The sequence below is a fragment of the Salvia splendens genome, chromosome 9 (genome assembly GCF_004379255.2).
Source record: "Salvia splendens isolate huo1 chromosome 9, SspV2, whole genome shotgun sequence".
NCBI lineage: Eukaryota > Viridiplantae > Streptophyta > Magnoliopsida > Lamiales > Lamiaceae > Salvia > Salvia splendens.
The window spans coordinates 22,460,858-22,487,776 of NC_056040.1; the positions used below are offsets into that span (position 1 = coordinate 22,460,858).

Genomic DNA, 26,919 nt, shown 5'->3' on the forward strand with positions numbered 1-26,919 from the left:
ACGTTTTTTTTGCTAAACAAAAACGGAGAAGAGGGTAGCTGAAAATCTAGGAGGAGCAGAGGAAACAACACATCAATATGGAGTTTATTTATAGTTCTACTAACTCCACTCTTATAAATTAGAGCAAACATTTTAAAATATAAGTAGTATCACATTTGATAAAATAAAAATTTAATTAAATAAGAGAAGAGAAGAAGAAAAAAAAAATCTTTAAAATAAAAATTTTAGAAAGTATCTATTTTTAAGGATAATCTAAAATCAAAATTATTTTTGTTTTTAAGGAATGATGTTAGTATTAAAAAAAGGAAACGAATAAATTTCGTAAATTTATTATTATTATTATTATTATTATTATTATTATTATTATTATTATTATTATTATTATTATTATCATCGGACAACACTGTCTAAACTACTCGTATATAATGGTAAATAAGTATATAATGTTACTTACTTTGTGTAAGCATAGGAGTTCTATTTAGTTTGGGTATGAGTTTTAAGAAATACTATAAAGAAAAGTAAGTTGAATAAGTAAATTGAAATATGAGTCTCACTTGTATATATTAGTTTTATAATAAAATGTAAGTGGAATAAATTGATGGAATATGGACCTACATACTAATTGTAGTATAATAAAAGTGAAATAGGAGTCTAAACAAGAGACATATGGAAATGACAAAATAGGACTCTAAAGGGTGTATGTTATTTAGCAATATTGCATAGTAATTTTATACTGATCCTAGAACATATTAGCCAGAATTCTTAAAAAATCTAAGGGTTCATAGATTAAAGAAGGTTAAAAGAAATGTTTACTACTACTACTCTTTCCATTTATCAATAGATGTCCCATTATTTATTGGCTCGAGTTTAAAGAAATTGGGATAATTACATCATATATAAAAAATATTTCACCAATAATGTTTCAATTTAGTATAAAAGTTTGAAGTTAGCATATCATACAAAAAGTTTGATTAGTGTTTCAAATTAGTAGATTCCACCTAAAATCACTAGCACCGTTACTTTTTCTTAAATATCTTTCTATCCACTCTAAAATTATGCCCTACGAAAACATGATACTCCCTCCGTCCCATGCTACTCGCACTTTTCATTTTAGGCCGTAAATTTGGGATTGATTTTTTTGTGTAATTAAAAAAGAATTTTAGGTGTAATGAGACATCACTTAATAAAAGAGCTCTTAACTTAAACTAACATATTAATTAAATGCATTAATTCTAACTTAAATTATAAATAGTGTAAGGACTTTGTGACGAGCCGAAAAGCAAACGTGCGAGTAGCACGGGACGGAGGGAGTATTTGTTAGCAAGGTGCGTCTCACAACATCAAAAAAGGAAGTAAGTGACAGTTATGTTAGTTACTCAAAAGGGGTCAAAAAAGGAAGTAAGTGACAGTTATGTTAGTTACTCAAAAGGGGTATAGGTGAGCCGGATCACATGGGATCAAAACCATGAGCTATTATGTTGTGAGTATATATACTCAAACACTTGGTGTGTGCGGTTAACCGAAAAATACGTTCATACTCTTGAGAGTTCAGTGTGGAAAGAGCTAGAGAATCTCAGTCTTCTGAAGAATGATTGGGAGGGTGATATTGGTGATCGGTTGATGCAGCTTGATCAGTGACTGTTCCTCACATTGGTTAGTTGATTCATCTATTGTGTTTTAGTTGAGATCGGCTTGGATAGATGTGGGATTGTATATGTAGATTCTTTATTCGCATGCCTATGTAATTCTTGTCTCATCATCAATACAAAATTGCTCGAGTTCTCCCGTGGATGTAGGCTTCATTGGCCGAACCACGTATATCATGTGTCGTTCCATCTTGTTTTCAATTCTTGTTTTAGCTCGTCATCATCGATTGCGGTATTTGTGTTTTACAATATTATTTCTTTAAATAATACCCCATGTATTGCCATATAGGCATTTTATCGAACACTGAATTCCCATGTAATGTTCAGCTAATATTTGTAGCTAATTTTGAAGTGGATAGGATGAAAAATAAGAAAAAGTAATGGTCTTAGAGATTTTAAACGGAACGTACTAATTTGAAACACTAACCAACTTTTTGTATGATATATGCTAACTTATTTTACTAAATTGAAACATTGGTGAAACATTTTGTATGTAGGGTGTAATTAATGGCTCATACATTAATGTATTAATTTTATAATAAAATATAAGTGAAGTGAGTTAGTGGAGTGTCGGAGCTACTTGCCTAAAATAGTAATAGTGAAATAAGACATTTATTGGCAGATGGATAAAAAAAGAAATATGCGACATTTAATAACGCACGGAGGGAGTATTATTTAGCAAATATTTACTATGAACAAAAATGTCACTATATACTCCCTTCATCCCCCACCTAAGTTGACTCGTATTCTTTTTTGGGATGTTCCAACTAAGTTCAGTCATTTCCTTTTTTGACTAAAAACAAAACATTCTATCACTCTTACTTTATTCAATCACATGGCTTTGATCCAGAGTATGACTTCTCAGCGGCATGTTCGGTTCTCACACATCTACAGAGAAGGGAACCGAGCTGCTGATTTTCTTGCAGGTAGGGGGTTCAGACTCCTGCCCTTACTTACTATGATCCAATCTTTGCGCCTCGGTATCTGAAGGAGCTGGTTAGGATGGACCAGCTGGGATATCCTAACTTCCGTTTCCGACGTAGAGATGTGGGTTGATCCAGCTTCTTTGGTGGCTGGTTTTGATAATTTTCCGTTTCTTCCTCGTATATATATTGTCAATTCTTTTCCACTTGATAGTATGGAGGATCTCGACCTGTGGGACCTCTATTTGGCTTCTTCATGTTTTTGTTTAGATCCTAGTCACTTTTGGGCTAAGATCATGTTGTTAGAACATTTTATTTTGATATTATTTACGGGTTGGAGGTCTGCCTAAACCTCCCGCCCACAAAGGGCGTTTTTTATTAAAAAAAATCACATGCTTTACTCTCTCTTTATATTTCCTGTTTTATTCATCTCTTCTACTTTTCAACAAATTTTATTAATCTCTGTACCCAAAAATTTTGACTCAGCTTAGTTGGGACGGAGGGTGTATTTTTTTAATAAAATTATGAAAATGAAATTTTTTATTTGCTTTTGTAATAATGAGGGAAAGTGGAAGCGTAACGCCCAGGAAAAGAGTAGGGAGTGATGCCGGTGCAGAGGCACGGACAAGGAGCGACTCCTACATTTGAAGCTAAGGGAACTTAAATGAACTAAAACACACCCGAACGAGAGGAATTTCAAGGATATGTAAATATCATATGTGACTGTATGTTCAAGGAGAGCTTATCAGAGTTGATAAGTGCCACTCATACCAATAAATGCATCTTCTTCCTTTTTGGCATCCATATAGTAAAAACTCCAAGGTTAAGCGTACTTAGCTTAGAGCAATTACGAGATGAGTGGTCCTCTGAGAAACTGCCTCACAGGAAGTATGTAAGGATAAAGCACACTGATAAGACTTGTGTTAGTATATGGAAGAACCGTAGCAGTCAATCTAGGAGCCAGGTCCTAACACAAAGTAGTGAAAAGATTTTATACATATATAAAAAAGAATTTTATTATTTCACCACCACTATTTAGAACTCCTTTTATATTTTGTTTACAAATTAATTAACGTACGATAGTTTATTTATTTTTAATTACTAATTAAATTTATATTCTTTTGTCCAGAATAAAAATAAATAGATGCTCTTATAAAGTAACAATATTGATTTAAATCAAAACATTAAATTAATGAAATTAAAGACATGGAGATGAGCAAAATAATGAGATGCTCATATAATGGAACCGGAATTATGGCAAGCTACTGTGGAGAAACATCACTGATCACCTTTAACAATTTTTGAAAAAAAATTTACTTATGATTTATGAACTAATATAAGAAATGCATATCATCATGACTATATATGAAAACAATATCTTGAAAAAAATGTGAATTAGCAAAATATTAAAAATTATTTATTTATTCTGATGGGTGGACTCATGCATATTATAAATATACTATATGAGGATCACGTTATTACTATATGAGCAGTCCATGCAAGAGTTATTCTTTTTCATTTATACAATTTGTTTTAATCGTAATGCCTCAAAAACTATCATCGTAATGATAAAGAAGACTTAGACTTTTACTTTATTTTGAAGGGAGCTAATATTCTCTCCATATAATTATTTAGCTTATTTAATATTTTATTATTTAATTGTTATAATTTTATTTACTTTCTCAAATTGTTAGGATTTGATTTGATTATTATTTAGTTGTTATGATTTGATTAATATTTTATTTTATTTAATTGTTATTATTTAATATTTTATTATTTACTCTCTCATTTCTTTGTTAATAGAGACATTTCTTTTTGACACGGAGTTTAAGAATAGTGTGTTAAATGGATAGTGAAAAAAGTAAGAGAAAGTAAAGTAAGAGATATGAAGAGTGAATAAAGTAAAAAAGGAAATTACTTTTTATCAAAAATAGAAATGATTCAATTAACTTCTCTATTAACATGGAGCGGAGGGAGTAGTTGTTATGATTTGATTTGCTTTCTTTAGTTTATAGGAGATCTGTTTGTACCACACATATTCACTCAAATAATTCATGTGATAGGTAAAACCCCATCACATAACTTTATAAAATATATAAAATTTAATTTTTACTATTATATTTTTTCCATTTATTCGAAGTAAATGGGAAAGATGAAAAATCAAACTCTGGCTTTAAAAAATGGGTTAATGATTTAATATATCTTAACCTTAAAAAATTTGATAATCCCATCATGAAATTTATCAATTTTATCTCCAATCATTGTAATGGTATCAATTTTCAACTTACCAATTACTACAATCTTTTCAATTGATTCAAATAAAAAAATAATATTCTCTTATATGACTTATAAAAATATAACTAGCCCAGTTATGATATGTTGGGTCTTGGAGTGAAGTTTCAATAATAAAAGTTGATTATACTAATGGAAAAGATTGAGACATAGTAACTGATAAATTGGATACTACAATTATTAATGTTTGTAATGTTTGTAAACCAACTCCAGGCAGCTATCCACAGTCCCTGTCACTCACACAATTGAGATACAAGATGTTGAATCAACACTTATTTCATGAGGCCTAGCTAGTTAATAATTGTGTTACCACGACTCCCAGATTGGCCACATAACCGAGAAGGGGTAGAGACCAAAGACATAATAACATGCCATCCTCCTCCTATGTTTGTATTGTATTGTATTGTATTGTATTGTATTGTATTGTATTGTATGTGTGGGACGGGTGATACAGAGTGTAATTGGACCTGATACGACCGTCCGTAAATATGAGAGCGATGTGGTTGGTTTCTAGTTGCGATCGAGCATGATTATCATGCAAACTATCCCTATCACTGCAGGAGCGTCACGTACACTGCGTATCTTGCTGCTCCAGGGTGCCCCTTGCCCACCTCACATTTACATTTACATGACAACAATATCAGTTGCTGCCTTTCAATATCACAAAACTCTTGCTCTGCTGATATTCATGAATCAGTGAACTGATATGTTTTGTGATGCCAATGAATCAACAAAGACGATGGTGGTGGTGGTGGTGGTGGTGGCGGAGGTCATTCCGAACTGACAGACTATCTGAAAAGCCACAGATTTTCCACAACTTGGCCGACTCTATGCACCAAAGCCTCCATCCACTGTCGTTCAATCAAACTAAATTATCTGATTTAAAATTTAAATATATAGTAAGGTATGGATACACCATAGAAGTCATATAGAATCTTTATCAAACAACACACTAAATAACAAGATAGTCAAACATAATTATGAATCCTCATAAGCTGTGGTAATAAACTTTATCTAGTGCTTCTTTCCAGCTAAGCCTTACAGTTAAACTCTAAATTCTAGAGGCATAATCATAGCATATTTTTCATTTATCATTTAATATCCAAAAATTCTTAATATTTTTTATTTTAATTTATTTTGGGAGATGAGATTTTATATGAAGGAAATATAGTAATTAATTAGTCATATCTTCTTTAGTTAACGCGGGTTGATTAAGTAAAATGAAAATTCAGTTAAAATAGATGAATTTCATTCTCTTAGAATATTATGAAAATGATAAAATTATCCAAATTATATGTATACAATTGTAGAAATTTATCACTACTCAAATAGAATTACATAAATTTGAGAAATAGACCTGAGATTAATTTAATTTGGTATCAAAATCTACAAAATTCTTATTCCTATTTGACTTATTTCGTTTTATCAAGGCAATTGTATTTCTAACTAACTAAGGAATATCGTGAAACGTATCAGGATAATTTCATAATGGAGTATGATATAAATTTCATATAATGCCGACTTTACGTAGTGCCGAAACTTCTCCTAAATTTTCATGTAATCTATTGATTGACATAGATTGAATATTCTCAAAATCTACATGATTTTGAGAATATTTTCTTAGTGATATACAAACCTCGTTCATTATTCTTCGTTGAAAAGTTGGATATTGTCGACCGCATCGCATCGCAGGGCGACGACGAGTCTTGGAAGGGATATGAGGATTGAAGCCATGAATTAAAAGTCATTGTTAATTGTTTGATAGACATCCATTCTTAGAAAAAAAATTTAGAATAATGCCGAATTTTGATGAAAAATAAGAAAATAGTTGAAGAAGATGGTGATTCGAGGGTGTGTTTGGTGATTATATTTATAGAAGGGGATAAGAGAAAAAGAAAAAAGAAAAATTGGAAAACAAAGTCATTATATCAAAGATAAAAGACAGAAACATTATAGAGAAAATAAAAAATTCAAATTTAAAATAAAATTTATAACTGCTCTTTCAGATTGCACGTGCGCCTACAGTGCATGCGTAACATGCACACCCTGCGATCATTTTCTTTGATGCGGATTCAGCGCCTCGGTATTTTAAGTCGCTTGTGAGGATGGACCAGTTGGGCTATCCGAACTTCAGATTCAGATATCGAGATGGATGACAACTACACTTGGCTCGTGGTTTTGATTTATGGTTTTTATTTTTTTCCTTTGGAGTTGGCCAACCCTTGGTCATCATCCTTGTATTTATTTGCTTATTATGTTAGTTTTCTCATTTGTTAGATGGTTAGTACCCGGTCTGTGGGAATACCATTGTAGCTTTGTTAGCTCTTGTGATCTGTATCTCTTGTGCGGACCGAGTCACTTTTGGACTTGGTTGATGTATGTTTCTTTCGTGATTTTTGATATAGACAGGTTGGGGGTCTGCCTTAACCCCCACCGTGATGGTGTTTGGGGAAAAAAAAAACATGCACCCTGCGATTGGCCGAGACGGTTGTGTGTGAATCGTGCATCCCGGAAATGTGTAAAATACTTATTTTACATATTTTGTACCATGAAATTTTTATGTTGATTCACCAAAGAAATATCCAACATATATTAACAAAAAAATCATATTGGATTTTCTTGTAATACCAATAAACAAATTGCATTAACAAAACTTGGACATGAGTTAAATTAAAAACAAGTTCATTTCGTGCTCGTTGAAATTTTAATTAGTAGTACTTATTAAATATACACGGAGTTTATTTTTAATAGATCTTATGTATCATTTTGGATTTTCTTGTTATACCAATAGACAAATTGCATAGAACAAAACTTGGACATGAGTGAGTCTATTCATATACTACAATAATCACAGCATAGCAAAACACCAACAAACAGTAGTATGAAATTAGAGTTGTAATGTACTAAGCTTGTATTTTCTCAACCCGATTTTAAGCAATATCATATTGAAAGATGAAACTAAGTACTTATGTAAAACCAAAATTGTGCATCATTTCCAATTCGACGGATTCTGATCAATTTTGTGGTTTTAAAAATTGGAAAGATTGTATCTTTGATGTGTCGACTCAAAAATCAAACGAAAAGATTACAAAAATTATGTAATTAAACACAATTATAAGAAATTGAATCTCAAAACACGCACTATATATGTATCATGCTATTCCACTGGAGAGCCGCAAAATAAAATGCCACTTTTTCTTTCCTTTTATTCAGTGGCCTCTGCCCTCTCTATCGAATCCCAAACATCATCATTTCCACTTTTTTCAATTGTTTCATGGAGTACATTTTTATCCATTTTTCATCTTTGTATGTATGTTCTATTTATCATTCAAATTGACGGTTTGGATTTTTAACTTTTCTGTTTTCTTTATAACTTTTTTACTATAGGATTTTAAATATTAAACCTCGATTCTTGCAAAATGATGCAGGTTGAGTTAACTGATACTGATAGGGACCTCATGTCACACATTAAAAAATATATTTTCCGACAAGTGCAATTTATTAGTATACTACTTTTCATATTATTTTTAATCTTTTGAATATTTTTTATATCTTTTTAGGGTTAGATTTCTTATTTTTAAAAATTCTTTTTGATTATAAGTCATCTCGTTTCAAAATGGAAGTTTGTATTTTAAAGGAAATTCTAAAATAGAAATAGTTTATACTTTTAAAGAACTAGTATATTGTACCATCATTCTTCCTTTCAGAGATCACTGCTTATTCCAAACTCCCATTCTTGTGCAGCCGTCAAGATCAAGTTAGGCATATTAAAAACCTAACATTAGCTCTCCAATATAATGATAAACTACAAATTAGTTAGTAAGATAGATCGAGTTATTATGGAAATAATTGTAAAACTATTAATTATTTAAAAAAATAAACTATCCAATCCCATGTTATGGTATATACTGTCTGTTGTTGGCATTTATAAATTCTTATTTTCCACATACTACGAGAAAAAAATATTTATCACATGGTTTATCTTTTATTTATTTATTGATAAAATTTATAAATAACAGAAAAACAAGACCTTCCATAGAAATGATCGGTAAATTTATATATGGCATGTATAGAATCTCAAAAACCACCGTTGTAGAATAAGTGGTAAACTCAACATAGATATACGTGGATAATATAACGTGAATGGTTCTATTTTAGATATGAAGTCATTTCCTATCTAGGATGACTGATTACAGTGAAATGTGGTATAATGTTGGATGGATGATGTAGAGATAAATACTTCATGCCAGATAAAACAAAATACAAAATCTTGGTGATTGTTTTATTTCCAAATTTATAATATACATAACATTGATCATATAGTGTTGGTCGTTGTGTACTTTGATTTGTATGTATTTTTTTCCCAACCTAATAATCATACCATCTTGATAGAATGTATTTTCCGATTCATATGAGTATAACTAACTAGTAGAGTGAAATCATTTTTTAGTATTCCTACAACTTTTTTGTGTGTACATGGTGTAAAAATTTTATGATAAGAATATTAAAATTTTAAAAATAATCCTTCACTGTTCTCGAAAATTGGGCATATTTAAACCATCTCCAACATCATGCACTTTACACACTCGAAAAAACACACGAGCACAAAAATACACTTCATAAAACTAAATATTAAAACAAGAAATGGACCGACATAACAGTAGAAATATTATTTGAGAAACTAATTTCAAAGAATCTTTAGTAAACAACCAATATCGAATTCTTAATTTAAGTCACCCAATATGTAACTATTAATTTTATTTATTTTGATAGCTTTGGTTGAGATTCTTTGCGTCGACGCCAACGACCAGTATAATTAAATTTTATTGTGAAAGTCAAAATGGATTTCAGGAATTTAATACTCCTTACATAATGCTTTGGTGCCCATTCTAAATTTTTATTATAAACATAACTAAAAGTTAAACTTATAGTATATATTAACAAATTAATCTTATTCTTATAAATTTCTAATCGGAACTACTAGTCTTATTTTATAAATTTCTAATCAAAACTAACTAAACTCATTTTATATTGTCGTGGAAACAACTCACATTTGCAAAAGAAGGAAACTAAATAAGTTATTAACAAAGTAGCTCTTTTTTTAATTAACAACTTGACGATGACCTTTAATTTCTGAGAGTTATTCATATCCGGATACTAATAGTTATAATATTAAACAGAAGATGTGATATTTGATGAGCTACAAAATGAAATGATAATATCGTCACCCACAAATTTTAATTGGATCTGTACATTTTAATTATATTAGTGCAACATTTATCCTCATGAGCTTATTTTTAATTTGTCATTTTATATTAGCTTTTTATCTTTTTGGGGTCTGATTCCTTAATACCTCTCACTTCTTGCTCGCATATTTTCCATTTTATCTACACATATAATGTCAATAATAATGATTAATATAGTTGATTCAATCGCATATTTTTTCTTTCTTATCGCACAATTTGTTTGAGAATAAGCGAAGTAATACGCTAACATTTCTACATATATCATATTTTAGTGCGCTTCACGCAAAAAGATTTATTCTTTTTTTTACTCCTTTCATTTGCAAAAAATATTCTATTTTATTATTTTGATGCCTCCATAATTTAAAATCTAATTCATTTTTTATTCTAGATAAATGGACTCTATATCCACCTGTGGCGGACCCAGGTGCAATGGGGGTGGGGCTAAAGGCCTTAATAAAATTGTTTTATTAACTTTTTTCTTTTGTACATTTCCAAAAATTTTCCAAAATTAATGTAAGTTATTTTGTAAAAATCCCCATAAATAATCTAAACCAAAAATATATATTTTAAAAATAAAATCTAGAAATTATAGTCCTTATCATTATTTATTTTTGCGTCTGCCCCTGTTAATTTCATTTAATCATTATATTCATGTTCCATAATAAAATCAATAGTGCTCCTAAAAGTAGATTACATGTTTTATTAACTTTTTTTATATTTTGTCACAAAAGTAAAACAATTTATTAAAACTCAAATTTTCAGTCAGAAAATAAGTTTATTAGGAGCACTTTACTAAGGAGCATAATTTTTGTTATATCATAAACTTAAAATAAATAATAATCTTGTTTTATTGAAGGCAACTCCATAACATATTAATCGTTAATGCCTTTGCTAAACCGTAGGTAATCCGCATGAAGTCAGACAAGTTTGATCATCAACTTAAATATAAGAAACTCTGTTAATTATCTCTAATTACTGCTAATACACTGTTTACACACAAAATTAAACAAGCCGTCTCTATCTTAAATGCGTCTACACTTTCGTAGTAAATTCCACTTATTAATTTTCATCTCACAAATCTGGTAAAATACAGACAAATGCTATTTTGCACCTCTGAATATGACCATTTTTATCCACTTCTCTCTCCACTTCAATAATACTCTTCTTAAATTTTCCAAAATCATTACACGCACTTATATGTGAAATACACCCACACACTTATATATATTTATATTTATATACCCACATACAAAAGTGCTCTGCCTTCTTATTCTTGCCCAACTTGCCTCTCTGTTTTCCCATTTCTTTGTAGAGTTCTAAAACAGAGGAACTCAGCTGCGAAACAGGGAAAGACCTCTCGAGGTAAACACCCCAAATTTTTTCGAAACAAAATATCTTCCTCATTTTGTTCCCTACTTCCGATTTTGATGTTTATTGCTTGATTTAAGAATTTTGGGGGATTTTTTTTCATTATGTTACTCAATTAAGAAAATTGTTTTCGGTTTCGTTTTAAACATACAATCTTCTACTATTTCTTAAAAATTCTGTGTTTTTGGTTTTGGTGGATCTTATAACCGAAAAAAATCATTCCTTGACTTACTATATTCTAGTGATTTTGTTAATCAATGAGACATTAATTGTTTTTTCCCCCGGGGATTTTTGAAATAATTTTTCGTGCCAATTTCCTTGGAATATCTGATCTTAGATTTACTTGGATCTGTAATTTTTTGTCATGATGGCAGCTTTTATTATCACAGATGTGAGAATCTAAGTAGTTCAAGAAAAGTGCGTTTTTTTATTTCCTACCTTTTCGGTTAAAGTTTCATGTGTTTGCTGTGATGAAATTTACTTTGCCCAAGTCTTTTTCATTATAATCCTTGAATGTATTTGCATATATATCTTTTATTCCCCATTGGGTATTCGAGTATATATTCTGAATTTTGAAACTTTCATTTTGCGTTGGTGAAAATGGCTTTTGTAGCTGCAATTGCTAGGAACATCCCTAATTATGTTTTTTAATTCATCTTTACAGGTGGAAATGGAATTTAAGTGATTTATCCTATCCCTTTTGCATAATTCAAGATCTAGAAGCCGATTTTTTGAACTTTTTTTGTTGGTGTTTGGTCTGGTGAGATGATGATGTTTGAGGAGATGGGGTTTTGTGGCGATCTCGATTTCTTTTCATCTACTCCTCCGGTGAAGGAAGCAGATGTGTGTGGTCTGCAGTCGGGAGCTGAGGCGGATGCGGAGGGCGGTGTGGAGGAGGACTACACGGACGATGAGACCGACGTTGATGAGCTGGAGAGGAGGATGTGGAGGGACAAGATGCGGCTGAAGAGGCTCAAGGAGATGAGCAAGGGGAAGGAAGGCGTTGATGCTGCGAAGCAGCTCCAGTCGCAGGAGCAGGCAAGGCGGAAGAAGATGTCGAGGGCGCAGGATGGGATCTTGAAGTACATGTTGAAGATGATGGAGGTTTGCAAGGCTCAGGGCTTTGTTTATGGGATCATCCCCGAGAAGGGGAAGCCTGTGAGCGGAGCCTCGGATAATCTGAGGGAGTGGTGGAAGGATAAGGTGAGGTTCGACCGGAATGGGCCTGCTGCCATCGCGAAATACCAGGCGGATAACGCCATCCCTGGGAGGAACGAGGGGTCCAGCCCCGTGGGGCCGACTCCTCACACGTTGCAGGAGCTCCAAGACACCACCCTTGGTTCGTTGCTGTCTGCTCTGATGCAGCACTGTGATCCGCCTCAGAGGCGTTTCCCGTTGGAAAAGGGCGTCCCGCCTCCATGGTGGCCGACCGGGAAAGAGGAATGGTGGCATCAGTTGGGCTTGCAGAAGGATCAAGGCTCCCCTCCTTACAAAAAGCCTCATGATCTCAAGAAGGCGTGGAAGGTCGGGGTTCTGACAGCCGTGATCAAGCACTTGTCTCCCGATATTGCCAAGATCCGGAAGCTCGTGAGGCAGTCCAAGTGTTTGCAGGACAAGATGACGGCCAAGGAGAGCGCGACCTGGCTGGCCATCATCAACCAGGAGGAAGCCCTGGCTCGGGAGCTCTACCCCGACCGCTGCCCGCCCCTCTCTGGATGTGGCGGCGGCAGCGGAACATTTGCCATGAACGACAGCAGCGAGTATGACGTGGATGTGGGCGACGAGGAGTCCAACTTCGACGTGCAGGAGCAGAAACCACCCGCGACTCTCGGGCTATTGAACATTGGGATGGATAGGTTTCAAGATCGGCTTCCGATTCAGCAACCGTCTCACGCCATCAAAGACGAACTCATAACCAACTTAGACTTCTCGAGGAAGAGAAAGCCCGGGTGCGAGCTCAACATGATGATGGATCAGAAGGTCTACACGTGCGAGTTTATTCAATGCCCGCACGCTGAGCTCTGCCATGGCTTCTACGACCGAGCCTCCCGCGATAATCACCAGCTGTCTTGCCCTTACAAGCAGTTTGGGGTTCCTAGTTTCAGCATTAATGACATCAAGCCAGTCATCTTTCCTCAGTCCTTTGTCCATCAGAAGCCATCTTCACTCCCCGTGAACCAAACTCCGGCCCCACCCTTTGATCTCTCCGGCCTAGGGGTCCCAGAAGACGGGCAGAGGATGATCAACGAGCTCATGTCCTGCTATGACAACAATGTCTTAGGAAACAAGAAAACGAATGCAGGCAGCGCCCCCAAGGACGCTGGCTACCTCCAAACGCAAGGAATGGTGATGGACGCCAGCCTATTCGAAGACGACCACAACCACAACAACAACATTCATCACAACCCCACAATGTTCCGGGCAGCTGATCCGTTCAATCAATCGAAGATGTTGAACACACCTTTCAACACCAACCCTACTGAGAATTTCCAGCTAATGTTCAGTTCTCCGTTCAACATACCGGCGGTAGATTTCACCGAGAATTTCGGGCCGAGGGATAATAGCCTGGCAAAGCAGGATGTTGCAATGTGGTACTAAAAGTAGTCTCAATACATTTTCAAAGGTGGATTTTTTTTGAATCTTCACCTGTCTTTTTCTTAGTTTTTACATGTTGTGGTGTGTTTTTAATGTTGCTAGAGTTTGAAGATGTTATGTAATAATCAATGTGGGGATTGTGGTATGGTATGGTGTCCCATGTCTTTAAAGATGCTTTGGTAGATTAGATAAGAGCTTATATAAATAAGGTTGTTTTATGGATATTTTGGTGTTAGGCTAAGGTCAGGCAGAAAAGGATAAAGTTGAATGTGGATGGCTGTATTTTGTTGACTGAAGAACTTGGTTTGTGATTGTGATTGTGATTGCATTTGTGTTTGAGTGGTCACAGCTGTAATGGAATTGCAGCAACATTAGGATTAGCAATTGGGGTGAGGGAATGGATCTATTATGGTTCATGTCCCATCAATACCCCACTCCCTCACCTTTTTATTAATGGAATTTCTCCTCTGTCATATTTCAATTTCTTTACTTTGGGATGCAAGTTTGGCTGAATTTGATTTGAGAGATAACAAATAAGAGCATCTCCAATAGGTTAGGACGTCAAATAGTCTTCAAATAGCCTTCACACTGCCACATCATCAGCACTACAATTCTTCTGCCACATTAACTGGACATCAAATAGCCCTCACATAGCCTTCACACTATCTATCCACATCACTAATAACAATTATATAATTTAATTTACACTCGTATCAACATACGGAATTTAATTTACGAGACAAATACGGAAAATTCGAATAATAATATTAAAATTTAAAAAGTACATTAATTTTTTTAAAAAAAAGTACAATAATTAAAAAAATTACATTTAAAAAATTACATAAATTTGCATAAAAACTAACGCCTTGCAATCATCCGCGCCCACAACTCTTCAACTAAATCCTTTTGCAGTCGAATATGAGCCTCCGTCTGACGCATGTCGGCATGTGCTTGGAGGAGGGCTTCTTCATCGTGCGGTACCCCACCTCGTACGTTGGCGGTGGTGACGCCGTGGCATTACTCATTTCTTAAATTGATCTTGAACAGAAAGTAAGGTAGAGAGAATACTCGTTAAAACAAGTGGTGCGAATGAAAATGAGGTTCAACGCGCGTATATATAGTGCTTTCGAAAAACAAAAAAGAAAAAAATTTAAATCCGACGCCGGTTTGGCGCCGATCCGGGACGCACAATGGCGCCCGTGAGGATCGGCGTCGGAACCGGCGTCACCGCGGGAATCGGCATGGCGACGCCGATTTTGACGCCGATTTCGCCGACGCCGGTTCCAATGGTTCGGCGTCAAACCGGCGTCGGCGAAAAATCGGCGTCGCGGTGGTGACGCCGGTTATTGGAGATGCTCTAAGTCTTCCTCTCCGTCCTATTCCTATTCAAAGTGAGTCCAAAATTCTTGAAATATCTTATTTTCTTCAAATTAAAACTCAAGTATGATAGTTAAGATTAGTTAGACATGTAAACTAATTAAATTAAATTAATTAATGATAATGGAATAATAATGCAAAGGGTAGGTGATATGGTGTCGTCAAGCTAAGCTAGTGATGTCGAGAGGGGCCCACTTCAACTTAATTATTAAGTAAATTAGGATAATGTTATGTTGATTTGGAGGCTTCTTATTTCAAGAATTCTTGTAGTTTTCATCTCTTTATCTTTTATTGCAGCCGCCCACACACAATGCCACCACTATTTCATCAATCCCATGTACAATCGAAAAGTCATGTATGTATATATATGAATATATAAGCATGGGGGGATGCACATAAAGGTAGCATAGTTTTTGTCGAGAAGCAAATGCTGTTCATTTAGTCATTTTCTAATTCATTTGGATTGTTTTTTACTCACTTCCATCAATTATTTATGAACAAATGACTTTCTCGCTCTACTTTATTTGCAGTTTCGCGCATTTCATGGAAGAGAATATCAATATCTAAACAATTAAATAGATTATTTATCATCGAATTGTATTTTACAATTTTGCACTTAAATCATGACCCTATTTCAAATTTTTGGATTTATTCCTACCAATAATGAAGTGAAGTAAAGAGTTTACAAAAAAATGGGACTCCGGTATGGGTCGCGGTTGTATGTCAATAAATATGATTTAGGACAATCTAATATAGTGATATGTCATCTTTAAGTATAATGTCGTTATTATTAATTGCAAATTTTTTTGGGTCCATTCATTCCTATTGATAAACAAGTTTTTGTCACACATGAAAGCACAATTCAAAACGCACTATTATAATGTGTTTTGAACAATAGCCGTAGTTATTCGGTTTTTTTTTTTTGAATTCATCTACTATTCGTACAATTATATAGTTCAGATAATTAGGACTCCAATTGAGAATCGAATTTGGTAAGCACAATCATTAAGAGCCCGAATTAAAATATAAAAGATTTAGCATAAAATTAAAGAAATTATTATAGTGAACTCTATTAATTTGATATAAAGTGATTTGCATAAATAGTAAAGTATATTTATCATAGACTTTAGAAGATAGAGTATATAGTTACTCAACTCGTATATCTTAAAATATAAACAAGTGATTTAAACTATCCCCCATCTATATAACTTCAATTGTTCATGGCTTCCAATAATGGCAGTTGACTTAGGGATTAAAATAGTTCTTTTAGGTCATAGTTCATTCAATCTAAGTAAACTCAAACTGAAAATGATAGCTAGATAACAAATATTTGACCTACAAATACTGGGCAACTCTTTGAACAAACCCTTATACAACTAATAAACTATAATTTAAAAAAAAAAACACCTACACCTACAATAATCCATCTAAAATTAAACTAAAAATAAAGTCACCTCCTATCCCCTTGGAACCTTACACGACATGCACAAAAACAAAATAAAAAAGGAAGTTATTTCCATAATTTAAAATAAAATATCATATTTTTTGAATACATGTGTGAATTTACACAAAACGTATAGTCATACTGTAAAAAGCAACATTGTTTTGTAATATCTACTAGAGCCGGGGAAAAAAGCCCGACCCGACCCGACCCGACCCGTCTGACTAGAAGGGGGCATTATAATCTTGAAATTGTAAGTGTGTAGCTACATCATGAGGCAACATTTTCTGGCAAAAGAACATGCATGGCTTCTACTTCACCACGTACAAGTTCATGCATCTACACAATTGATCTCCCACAAAACGATAAAAACACTAATTTTTTATTTATATTCATAAATCCTCTTAATCCCATTTAATTAACCATGGCATTATTTAATTAATCATACTTTCATGACAACATGACACTATCATTAATATTGCAAAACCTCAGATTAGCAGACATATGCTTGGTGTTATGTTGAAAGAGAGAACTGTCTAATTAATACGGATAGACTACTTTAAAATACATATAAAACTTAATCAACTTATTAAATTAATCAACTTTATCGGCACTCCTCACACACTTTTGGTAAATAGTTACTTTTATAATCTTGTGACCTGGCTAATGTGATTGTTAATCCTTGTCGTGGCGGTTATTGATTGGCTGGTGTTTGTTTAATTAAGGTTTTTTGTAATCATAGTTAGGGCACAATCAAAATTTCATGTGACTATTAGATTTATTCAATGGTTATTTGTTTATATAAAAAAATATAGCTAGCTAGTGTACCTTGTTCTGCTAATTTCTGTTGGGAGCAATTATTATGAAATTAAGAATACAATTATTGAGTAAGGAAATAGAAAGGGGACATGAGATCCACAAGAGTAGATACATATACGACTACAAATTTTAAAAAGTAAATTCTCATGATCCAATACTTTAGTGGACATGTAATTTAATTTCTAAGTACTAAATGTGCGAGCACGTAGCTAGGTGAGTTGTCCATTTGCTATTTTCTACTAATTAGGATGGAAAAACAAATTAAAAAAATATACTACTATTTGTTACTCATAAGTCATTATATTCGAATATTAATATAAATGAATTATAAAGATAACGATAGTTTTTTCTTTACTGGATATTATTTCGTAAAATGATACATATATTTTTTTGTTATTTCTTGCAGGCTGCAAGTCTCATTTTTTCTTGTTGTGAAATAGATTCATTAGAACTCCTAAAATAAAATTTTTATATTCATTTGAATATGTTATATATACAAGTCACATGGACAGTATAATTGTTGGAAATGAATATATTCGATGAATGCTACTCATAACTAATTAAATTAAATAAATTGAGTAAAATTCAAGTGAAATGAACGGATTCTAACATTTAATTTTGCTAAAAAGTGCAATAGTTGTACAACTTTTACACTTATTCCTTCCCGTTTTCTTGTAATTAATATTTTTAACTTTGTACCCTTTTGAGTTTCGAAAGGGCTATACATGGCAAGCACTTTTAACATTATTTAAGAAAACATAAATAATCACATTAATTATAATTATCAAGCATTTGTGACACGTGTCTTGCTGTCGAATGGTACAAGTCAACCCTTGTGTATATTAATGAGAAAGAGGCATGTTAAGTAATATTGTAATAGTGGCTACCAATTTCTTCCACTTAGAAATAATATTTTATTGCCTGGTTTTATTTAATTGCTCATTCTCTCCCTTCTGTCACCCTAGCTGTTGTTGTTTTATTTGAAACAAGGTACATCCAATGGGAAAAAATCCCCACACATTCACCAAAAAATTTAAAAGATTTATAATTTAGATTAATCGATCCACATTGTTTTAATAAATGTCACTCATTTTGGTTCACGTACTTCAGGAAATGAACAATAATAATGCCAAAAAAGCGAAACTAACCGAACTCAAACTCATTTTGAGTATGAGTCTCTTTAAGAAGTAATTTCACTGAAATTATTAATTCAATATAATTTAAATTCAAAAAATAACTTATATTCACTAAACATACTATAATAAAATTTAAACATAAATTGAAACACGTTTCAAACAAAATGAGTGAATAAACGAAGGTATTAAGAAAGCAAATGATCATATGGCTAAGTTTGTGAAACTCAAAAGGTGGCTCAAGAACACAAAACAACGAGTGAAGAAAATAAAATAATGACTATGAACTTGAGCTCTACAGACTTATTCTCATAGTCGTGCTTATTTTCAAGCTGATAGAAGACACATTTTGCATAATAGAGCTCAACAACAAGAACAATCAAATGACGATACAATTAGAACATATTCTTCGTACTTCAACAATATTGGATGATCTTGTTATGATTTACCGGATTATTAGATTACGTTTATTTTTTCATTTTGTTATCCATTAATTCTCGTACCATTCTAAATGTCCTTACTTTTTTTTTGAACAAAAGGAATATGTAATTGTTGAAAATATAATAACAAAAAGTATAAAAGTCACAACAAATTTCAATTAAAATACTCTATCAGTGAAAATTTAAATGAGTATTATCCCCTTCAAACAATGATATTTATGATGTGAGCAATCAACATTTTTTTAATGGGCCTGCCATCTCTCTCGGCCTAATCCTAAACCTGGGATAATAAAGTCCTAAGATTTCAACACAGGTAGTAAGAAATTTTAAGAATGAATTAAATACATTAATTAAAAACAGTGCCACCTTCATTTATCAGTATATATTTGCGGCCCAAACCATGTTTATAGGCTTGGGCCATGCAATGCAGTAATTAATTAAAAGATGGAGTATTCAATTTATTTAGAAATATTTCATTTTTTTGCTTCTCAACTGCTAATGATAACATTTTAAGTTATTGATACAACGTAGTTAGTTGCTCGAGAAATATGCACTTTTGAGGAGAATGGGTGTTTTTTATATCATTAAGTCTAAGAGGCAGCTTGGTGCAATTAATTTAAGTGGATTAGTAATTTGCCTTAAGGCTAAGGTGGCTTTATAATTCCTTCCTATTACTCCATAATTCAATTTTAGTGGTTATGGTTTTATCTTACTCAAATCCAAAAAATTTGGACGATGGAAATGGCGTAACAAGTTCTTGATATGATTGGTCAGAGAGGGAAATTTAGTCTGATCATTTGCGTTGCGCTAAGGGTATCTCCAACCATTTACATTTAACTTAAAATCCATTTTTAAGTTGTCATATTACAAATAATTTACTCTAACAATTCCAAACTTAAAATTTTACATTACTTTTGAGTGTACGTCTCACAAAATTTTTTGCAGTAGACCTATATAGATGTTGTTCAGTAGAAAAATGCAAAAATTAATTTTGGATTTGGAGTATGATTAATATTCTACACTAAAAATAAGATTTAGTGTATGATTGGAAATGGTCTATAGCTTCATAAACAAGCATGCCTAATGTAAATTTTATATTCTCTTCGTCCATTATCAATAATCTTCCATTATAAGTTGTTCACTGAATAATTTTACAGAACCAATAACTTGCATATATGCTCTTTTCATAATATAATACTATGTCTATAAAGTCGAGCACTTTCCTCACGAACTGTAGATATGAATTAAAGTCTAGGGATCGCAGAATATACTCCCTCCGTCCCATAAAAGATGTCACACTTGTGGGACGGTACGGGATTTTAGGAGGTTTTGTTTTGTGTGTTAAATGAAGAGAGAAAATATAATTTTTATATTAATGTGAGAGAAATTTTTTTTCAAAAATAGAAATGTGACATCTTTTGTGCGACAAACTAAAAAGGAAAGTGTGACATTTATTATGGGACGGAGGAATTATGAGAAAACAAGAGAACAGTGAATTTTTATAGCAGAAAAATATAGAAAACGAAATTTCACCAACCAATGATTTAGTGTATGGAAAATATTGAAGAACATTTATGCAATATTTATCTCTTATTCTCTGTCACATCTGATTCTATGTCTCACCTGTACAAGATGGAGTATTTGAATATGGACAATGAAAAAAACATACAAAACCGAATGTGGACTCTCGATGCTAAGATGCTAGAATATGAAGAATCATAAAATTAAACAATCATTAAGCTAATGGTGATTACAAGAAAATGGAAAACCAAAAGTTAAAAATTTAAAATAAAAAATGAATTACATCATAATATTTTGGTACCCAAAATCGCATCGACAAATTCTGTATTCGGCAACTATATAAGAACTTACTAGTCATTATGTGTCTCTTATTGTCTATTGATAATAGGTATGCATGGTTTGATTTAATAACATCTTTCCAACTCTTTCAATTTAAATCAACAATATATTACTGTTTTTATATTAAAACATTGTTATATATATGGAAAACTACATTGCATGAAAGAATAAATCAACATCCATGGCAAAACAAACGTATAATAAAATCAACATCCTTAGCAAAAGAATAAATCATTTGTCATGAAAAAAAGTAGATAAATTACATTGGTGACCAGAGCTCTATACTCACAAATCAAAACGAGCCTACATTCTACATTGCAAAAGTCTTGAGAGGAACAAATTAAAGCTGGGCGTTGTAATGCATAAACTATCAATACGTGAATAAAGCATATCAACTTCTTTAGTAGTACTGTATTAGTTTTAGTATTGTATAATACGGTGCACCCTTCCTCTCCCCATTCTAGCAAGATGGAACTATCTTCCAAAACTTTGATGATAATAAGGTGAATAACTAAAAAAATAAATAATATTGATTGTGAGGACAAATTTTTTTGTCCAAGATTTCTCATCACCATATTCCTTCATCAACAGATATTAATCTCATAATTAGATGCATAACCATAATTCGCACTCTAAAACAGATAATTGCCATAAATTGCACAAGGAGGAGCCGAAAAGGAGCTAAAAAGATCTGTTTCAAGATCAAGGCAACAAGCTCCCCAAGAGGATCCATTACTTTCCATCCAGTGCAGATTTCCATTTAGAAATAAGCCTCTTGAATCACGTGTCACCGACGATCTATCACAAGCAATACTTCTCCACGATTTAGTCCCTATAGTGTATACTTGGCACAGTGTTTTACAGAAAATCCTAACCACCTTATAATGGCCACTTATTTTGCTCACTCCAAATCCATACTTCCTGAATCGTAGCAGTGGCCATGTAGGTAGAGGATCAACCATTGTGATGATATGCTCACGAGTGACTGGATTGCATAAGTAAATGTAAGAGCAAACCATTAGCTGAACCAAGCAATGGCCCATGAAAAGGGTGGTCTAAGTTAATTACATCCCAGCAATACTCATCACTGAGATCATTTACAAATTCAATTAATTTACATGGCCTCAAATCCGGTCGGGCCAGAAATATAGCGAGACAAGGGACCGATTTAGAAAGATGAGACTTGACAAACTCATGAGTCCTGAGCAGATCGAGCCATGACTTACAAACCAACTTGCGGCAAGTGGCGGTTCGGGCCGGCAGTCTGGAAAGGATGTCTAATGTGATTTCTGATGGCATGCATTCGAAGAAAACTTGGTCCATTTGGGATAATCAATAGTTTTTGCAGTCTTCTTGATCTTATATCTAACAACAAAATACTTTCAGTCTTCAACTATTTTATATCTAAACAACCAAAATTCATAGTCTACTATTTTTCTCTCTCTCTCTTCTACTGTTCTATAGTAAACCCTATAATTTGTTGTGCGTGAGTTGGTCTCAGGTTCAGGTTCGAGTCCTCCGTGACACAGCCTTTAAATTTAAATATCATTTACCCATCCAAAAAAAATTAGTAAGTAGTACTAGTACTAAAATTTGTCTCCGCCATGGATAAAGGCAATATTTTTATAAGAAATTAAACGAAATAAAATAAGAGTAAGTGCAGAAATCTATCCAACACTAAACCCTAATCAATTCGGAGCTACTGCTAATGGAAAGATCCGAAAAGCAAAACACATACGCATATGCAAAAGCAAAACACATTTAGGGCATCCGCAGTGGTGCGGATATCCCTGGGGACATCCCCGCGGACATCCCAAAAACACCTCGTGCCACGACTTCCCACTGCACTGCCACGTCATAAGGATTTCCCATTGCACAGTGGCGGACATCCCGACGGACTTCCCACAATAATAAAAATTCACAAATTCATCAAATTAAACAATTTACGGAATTAAAATTTCGACACAAAAACGGAGAAATTGCAACCACTTTATTTAAAAAAAACATACATAATCATTAAAAGTATTTATCTTCGAAAGAAAAGTATTTAGAGAGATATACTGTTGGTTATTTTAGTGTAATTGGATTAACTTGATTGATCAATATTATCATAATGAGACACCATATAAGTTTGGAAGTGCAGAGTGCACACTTGTTTGAATTCATTGTGATTAGACGTGGGTTCGGGGGCAGCGCCTCCGAGTTGCAGGGTCCAAGGGGCAGAGCCCCTGGCTGGGGTTGAGCTATATAGAAAATTCATCCGAAAATATAATTTCTGATAGTCGAAGGACTAATTTCCAATTTTTGAAACTCTTTAAAAAGCTGTTAAATTCAGTTAAGAAATGGAAGAGGCGCAATGCTTCGTGAAGAGACGCGATGTTTCGTTTCATGCCGTATTTATAGAATTTTCGAAAAAAAAAATCAAATAATCGGGTCGTCCGTGGGGGTCAACGCAATGGCGGACGTCCGCAAGGACGTCGCGACAGACGTCCCGGGAACGCCGTGGAACTCCTGTGTCCGCAGCGGACGTCCGTATCCGCGTCACCCTTACACAATGGCTGACGTCCCGCGCGGACGTCCGGCACGCCGGTCGGACGTCCGCCAGGACGGGCGCCGTTGCGGATGCTCTTAGAGCATCTCCAATAACCGGCGTCACCACCGCGACGCCGATTTTTTGCCGACGCCGGTTTGACGCCGAACCATTGGAACCGGCGTCGGCGAAATCGGCGTCAAAATCGGCGTCGCCATGCCGATTCCCGCGCTGACGCCGGTTCCGACGCCGATCCTCACGGGCGCCATTGTGCGTCCCGGATCGGCGCCAAACCGGCGTCGGATTTAAATTTTTTTTTAATTCGAATTTTAAAAATTCGAATTTAAAAAAAAATTTTAAAAATACTATTTATTTATAAAAATTGTTTTTAATATTTAAAAACAATTTTTACAAATAAATTTATACAAGAAATTCGTAATAGCCCATATATATTTAATGGGCTTGCGAATTATGAAACCATTCTAGGTTGTCTCTCTTTTATAGAGATATCCTTGAATGTTTTATGTTCCACATTCGATGTGGGACAAAAACCACTCTAGGTAGTCTCTCTTTTATGGAGACATCCTTGAATGTTTTATGTTCCACATTCGATGTGGGACAAAAACCACTCTAGGTAGTCTCTCTTTTATAGAGACATCCTTGAATGTTTTATGTTTCACATTCGATGTGGGACAAAAATCATTCTAGGTTGTCTCTCTTTTATAGAGACATCCTTGAATGTTTTATGTTTCACATTCGATGTGGGACAAAAATCATTCTAGGCTGTCTCTCTTTAATAGAGACATCCTTGAATGTTTTATATTTCACATTTGATGTGGGACAAAAATCATTCTAGGTTGTCTCTCTTTTATAGAGATATCTTTGAATGTTTTATGTTTCACATTCGATGTGGGACAAAAATCATTCTAGGTTGTCTCTCTTTTATAGAGACATCCTTGAATGTTTTATGTTTCCATATAGAAATATTGTACTTTTTTAATTGTACTTTTTAATTTTTGTATTTTTTTTAAATTATTGTACTTTTTTTTAAATTAATGTACTTTCTAAATTTTAATAGTATTATTCGAATTTCCCGTATTTGTCTCGTAAATTAAATTCCGTATGTTGATACGAGTGTAAATTAAATTATATAATTGTTATTAGTGATGTGGATAGGTAGTGTGAAGGCTATGTGAGAGCTATTTGATGTCCAGTTGATGTGGCAAGCTGATGTGGCAGGAGAATTGTAGTGCTGATGATGTGGCAGTGTGAAGGCTATTTGATGGCTATTTGACGTCCAGTGCTATTGGAGATGCCCTTAGCTCTGCATTCACAAATAATGCGGTACAAAATTGAAAAAAGGTAAAACAAATTGACTTGATGGAAATAATTTACCTTGTCGGGGATTGTGGAAGAGACTGACGGGTCTAGAAGGCGGCGGCGCTGCAACTGGCGGAGATGGGTTGAATAAATGACAAGAGTAAAGTTAAATGTATCAATTTTCACTGAATTATAGTATTAAAAATTAATTAGTTATATCAGAATTAGTATATAGCAACACACAAGAAGTGATGAAAAATTTATAACAAATTTTTATATAATTTCATGCTTGATTCGAAATTATTAAATTAGGGTTAGGGTAAGTTTGAATATGAAAAATATGTAATTTATTTAATTTAAAATTTTAATATTTTCATATACTGTTATGGAAATATAATTTATTTTAAGTTAATTTATATTTATAAATTGATTCACAATGTAAAATATCGAAAAACAGTCATGTTTCTATACTCAACATAAATATGGAAATAAATAAACCATAATTATGGAGTAACAAATCCAATCCAAACGTGAAAATAAATAAATGATTGTTATGGAATAACAAATCCCGTATAATCATTGAAGCAAATATTACGATAGCTATGGAATTAAATCTTAATCCTAATTGAATCCATTCATGTCGGTAATTCGGCATCAGTGTGATTTCAGGAAATAATTATTTTTATTGAAGTTTAGGGCTTGATTATTTAAACTGAAGTCCATGCCCATTTACTTGGGCCTTTTTAATTTAGGTCTTCTTATTAGAAAATTTAGGCCTATATCAAAGTGTTGCATTCATAGTAGTATTATTTTACCAGTCTGAAGGTTGATTTAAATGAATAAGGGAAATGATTTTTTGATATTATGGTATTATCTTAAGTAGTAGTTTTACATTATATTTTATTTTTAATTTTGAATATTGTATATGTACATTGTTGCCCCTATATTATACTCCCAAGCGAGTCATATTTTTTTGGAATGTCCCATTATAAGTGAGTCATTTCTTTTTTTAGCAAAAAATTATCCATTTTACTTTATTCCCCACCTACTGTATTCTCTTTTTACTTCCTATTTTTCTCTCTTATGTTTTACTATCTACTTTAACTCTTTAAATATCAATTCCTTAAATTCCGTGCCCAAAAAGTGTTTCGCTTATCTTGGAATGGATGGAGTACTAATATAGGATCGAGTATTAATTAAGATCTTGATAAAATTGACTTGATTATGTAAAATATGTATATGGAAGTATTTGGGATCCACAAATTTTAGATTTGACAATACTTTTAAGTTGTAGTAATAATTTTTTTCGTATATCACTTAATCTTTTAGATTTGACAAATCTTAATCTTTTTGTATTAATAATTTATTCAAATTATTAATTAAATGCCCATTTCCAATACTTTAGAATTTGTTGATAATGTATTTTCTTGTGTCTCCTCAAATCAATTCCTAACTCTGCAGTCTGCCCCTAGTTGGAGCCTGGGGTAAAGTTTTCACTGGTAAAGAAGAAAAGAGTATAAAAATGAAAAATGAAAAATGAATAGTCTTATAAAACGATATTTTTTTAGACATACAAAATGACGTTGTGTAAGTGGTTTGATGTTTTGTTAAAATCATAATTTTTCAACTATCACATCAGACATTATTTCTCCCAAAACCGTTATGGGACAATTCAAAAAATTGTCAAAGTTATGCTGACTCTGAAATTTGTGGAATTGAGCATATTCAATCAAATTTCGTGATTTTTTCGATAATTTACTTTTTTTTAAAAGAATTAATTAGATTCAAAATGTATATTTGGGAAAAAAAGTAGAAAGAAGAATAAGAAAAAAAAAAGAAAACAAAAGAAAATAAAAAGTGAGAAATTGACTAAAATCAAAATCTAAACGAAACATACAGTGGATTTAGAGTCAATAGTTTGCTTTTAAA

At 33.1% G+C, this 26,919-nt stretch overlaps 1 protein-coding gene across 1 annotated transcript; it reads left to right on the forward strand.

The window, feature by feature from the left end:
* The first annotated feature begins 11,315 nt into the window (after positions 1-11,315).
* Positions 11,316-14,398, forward strand: LOC121748434 (protein ETHYLENE INSENSITIVE 3-like). The gene is made up of 2 exons (XM_042142793.1): positions 11,316-11,469; positions 12,140-14,398. Exon 2 carries the CDS (start codon positions 12,241-12,243, stop codon positions 14,071-14,073), a length of 1,833 nt encoding a protein of 610 aa, XP_041998727.1. The 5' UTR covers positions 11,316-11,469; positions 12,140-12,240; the 3' UTR covers positions 14,074-14,398.
* The last annotated feature ends 12,521 nt before the right edge of the window (positions 14,399-26,919 follow it).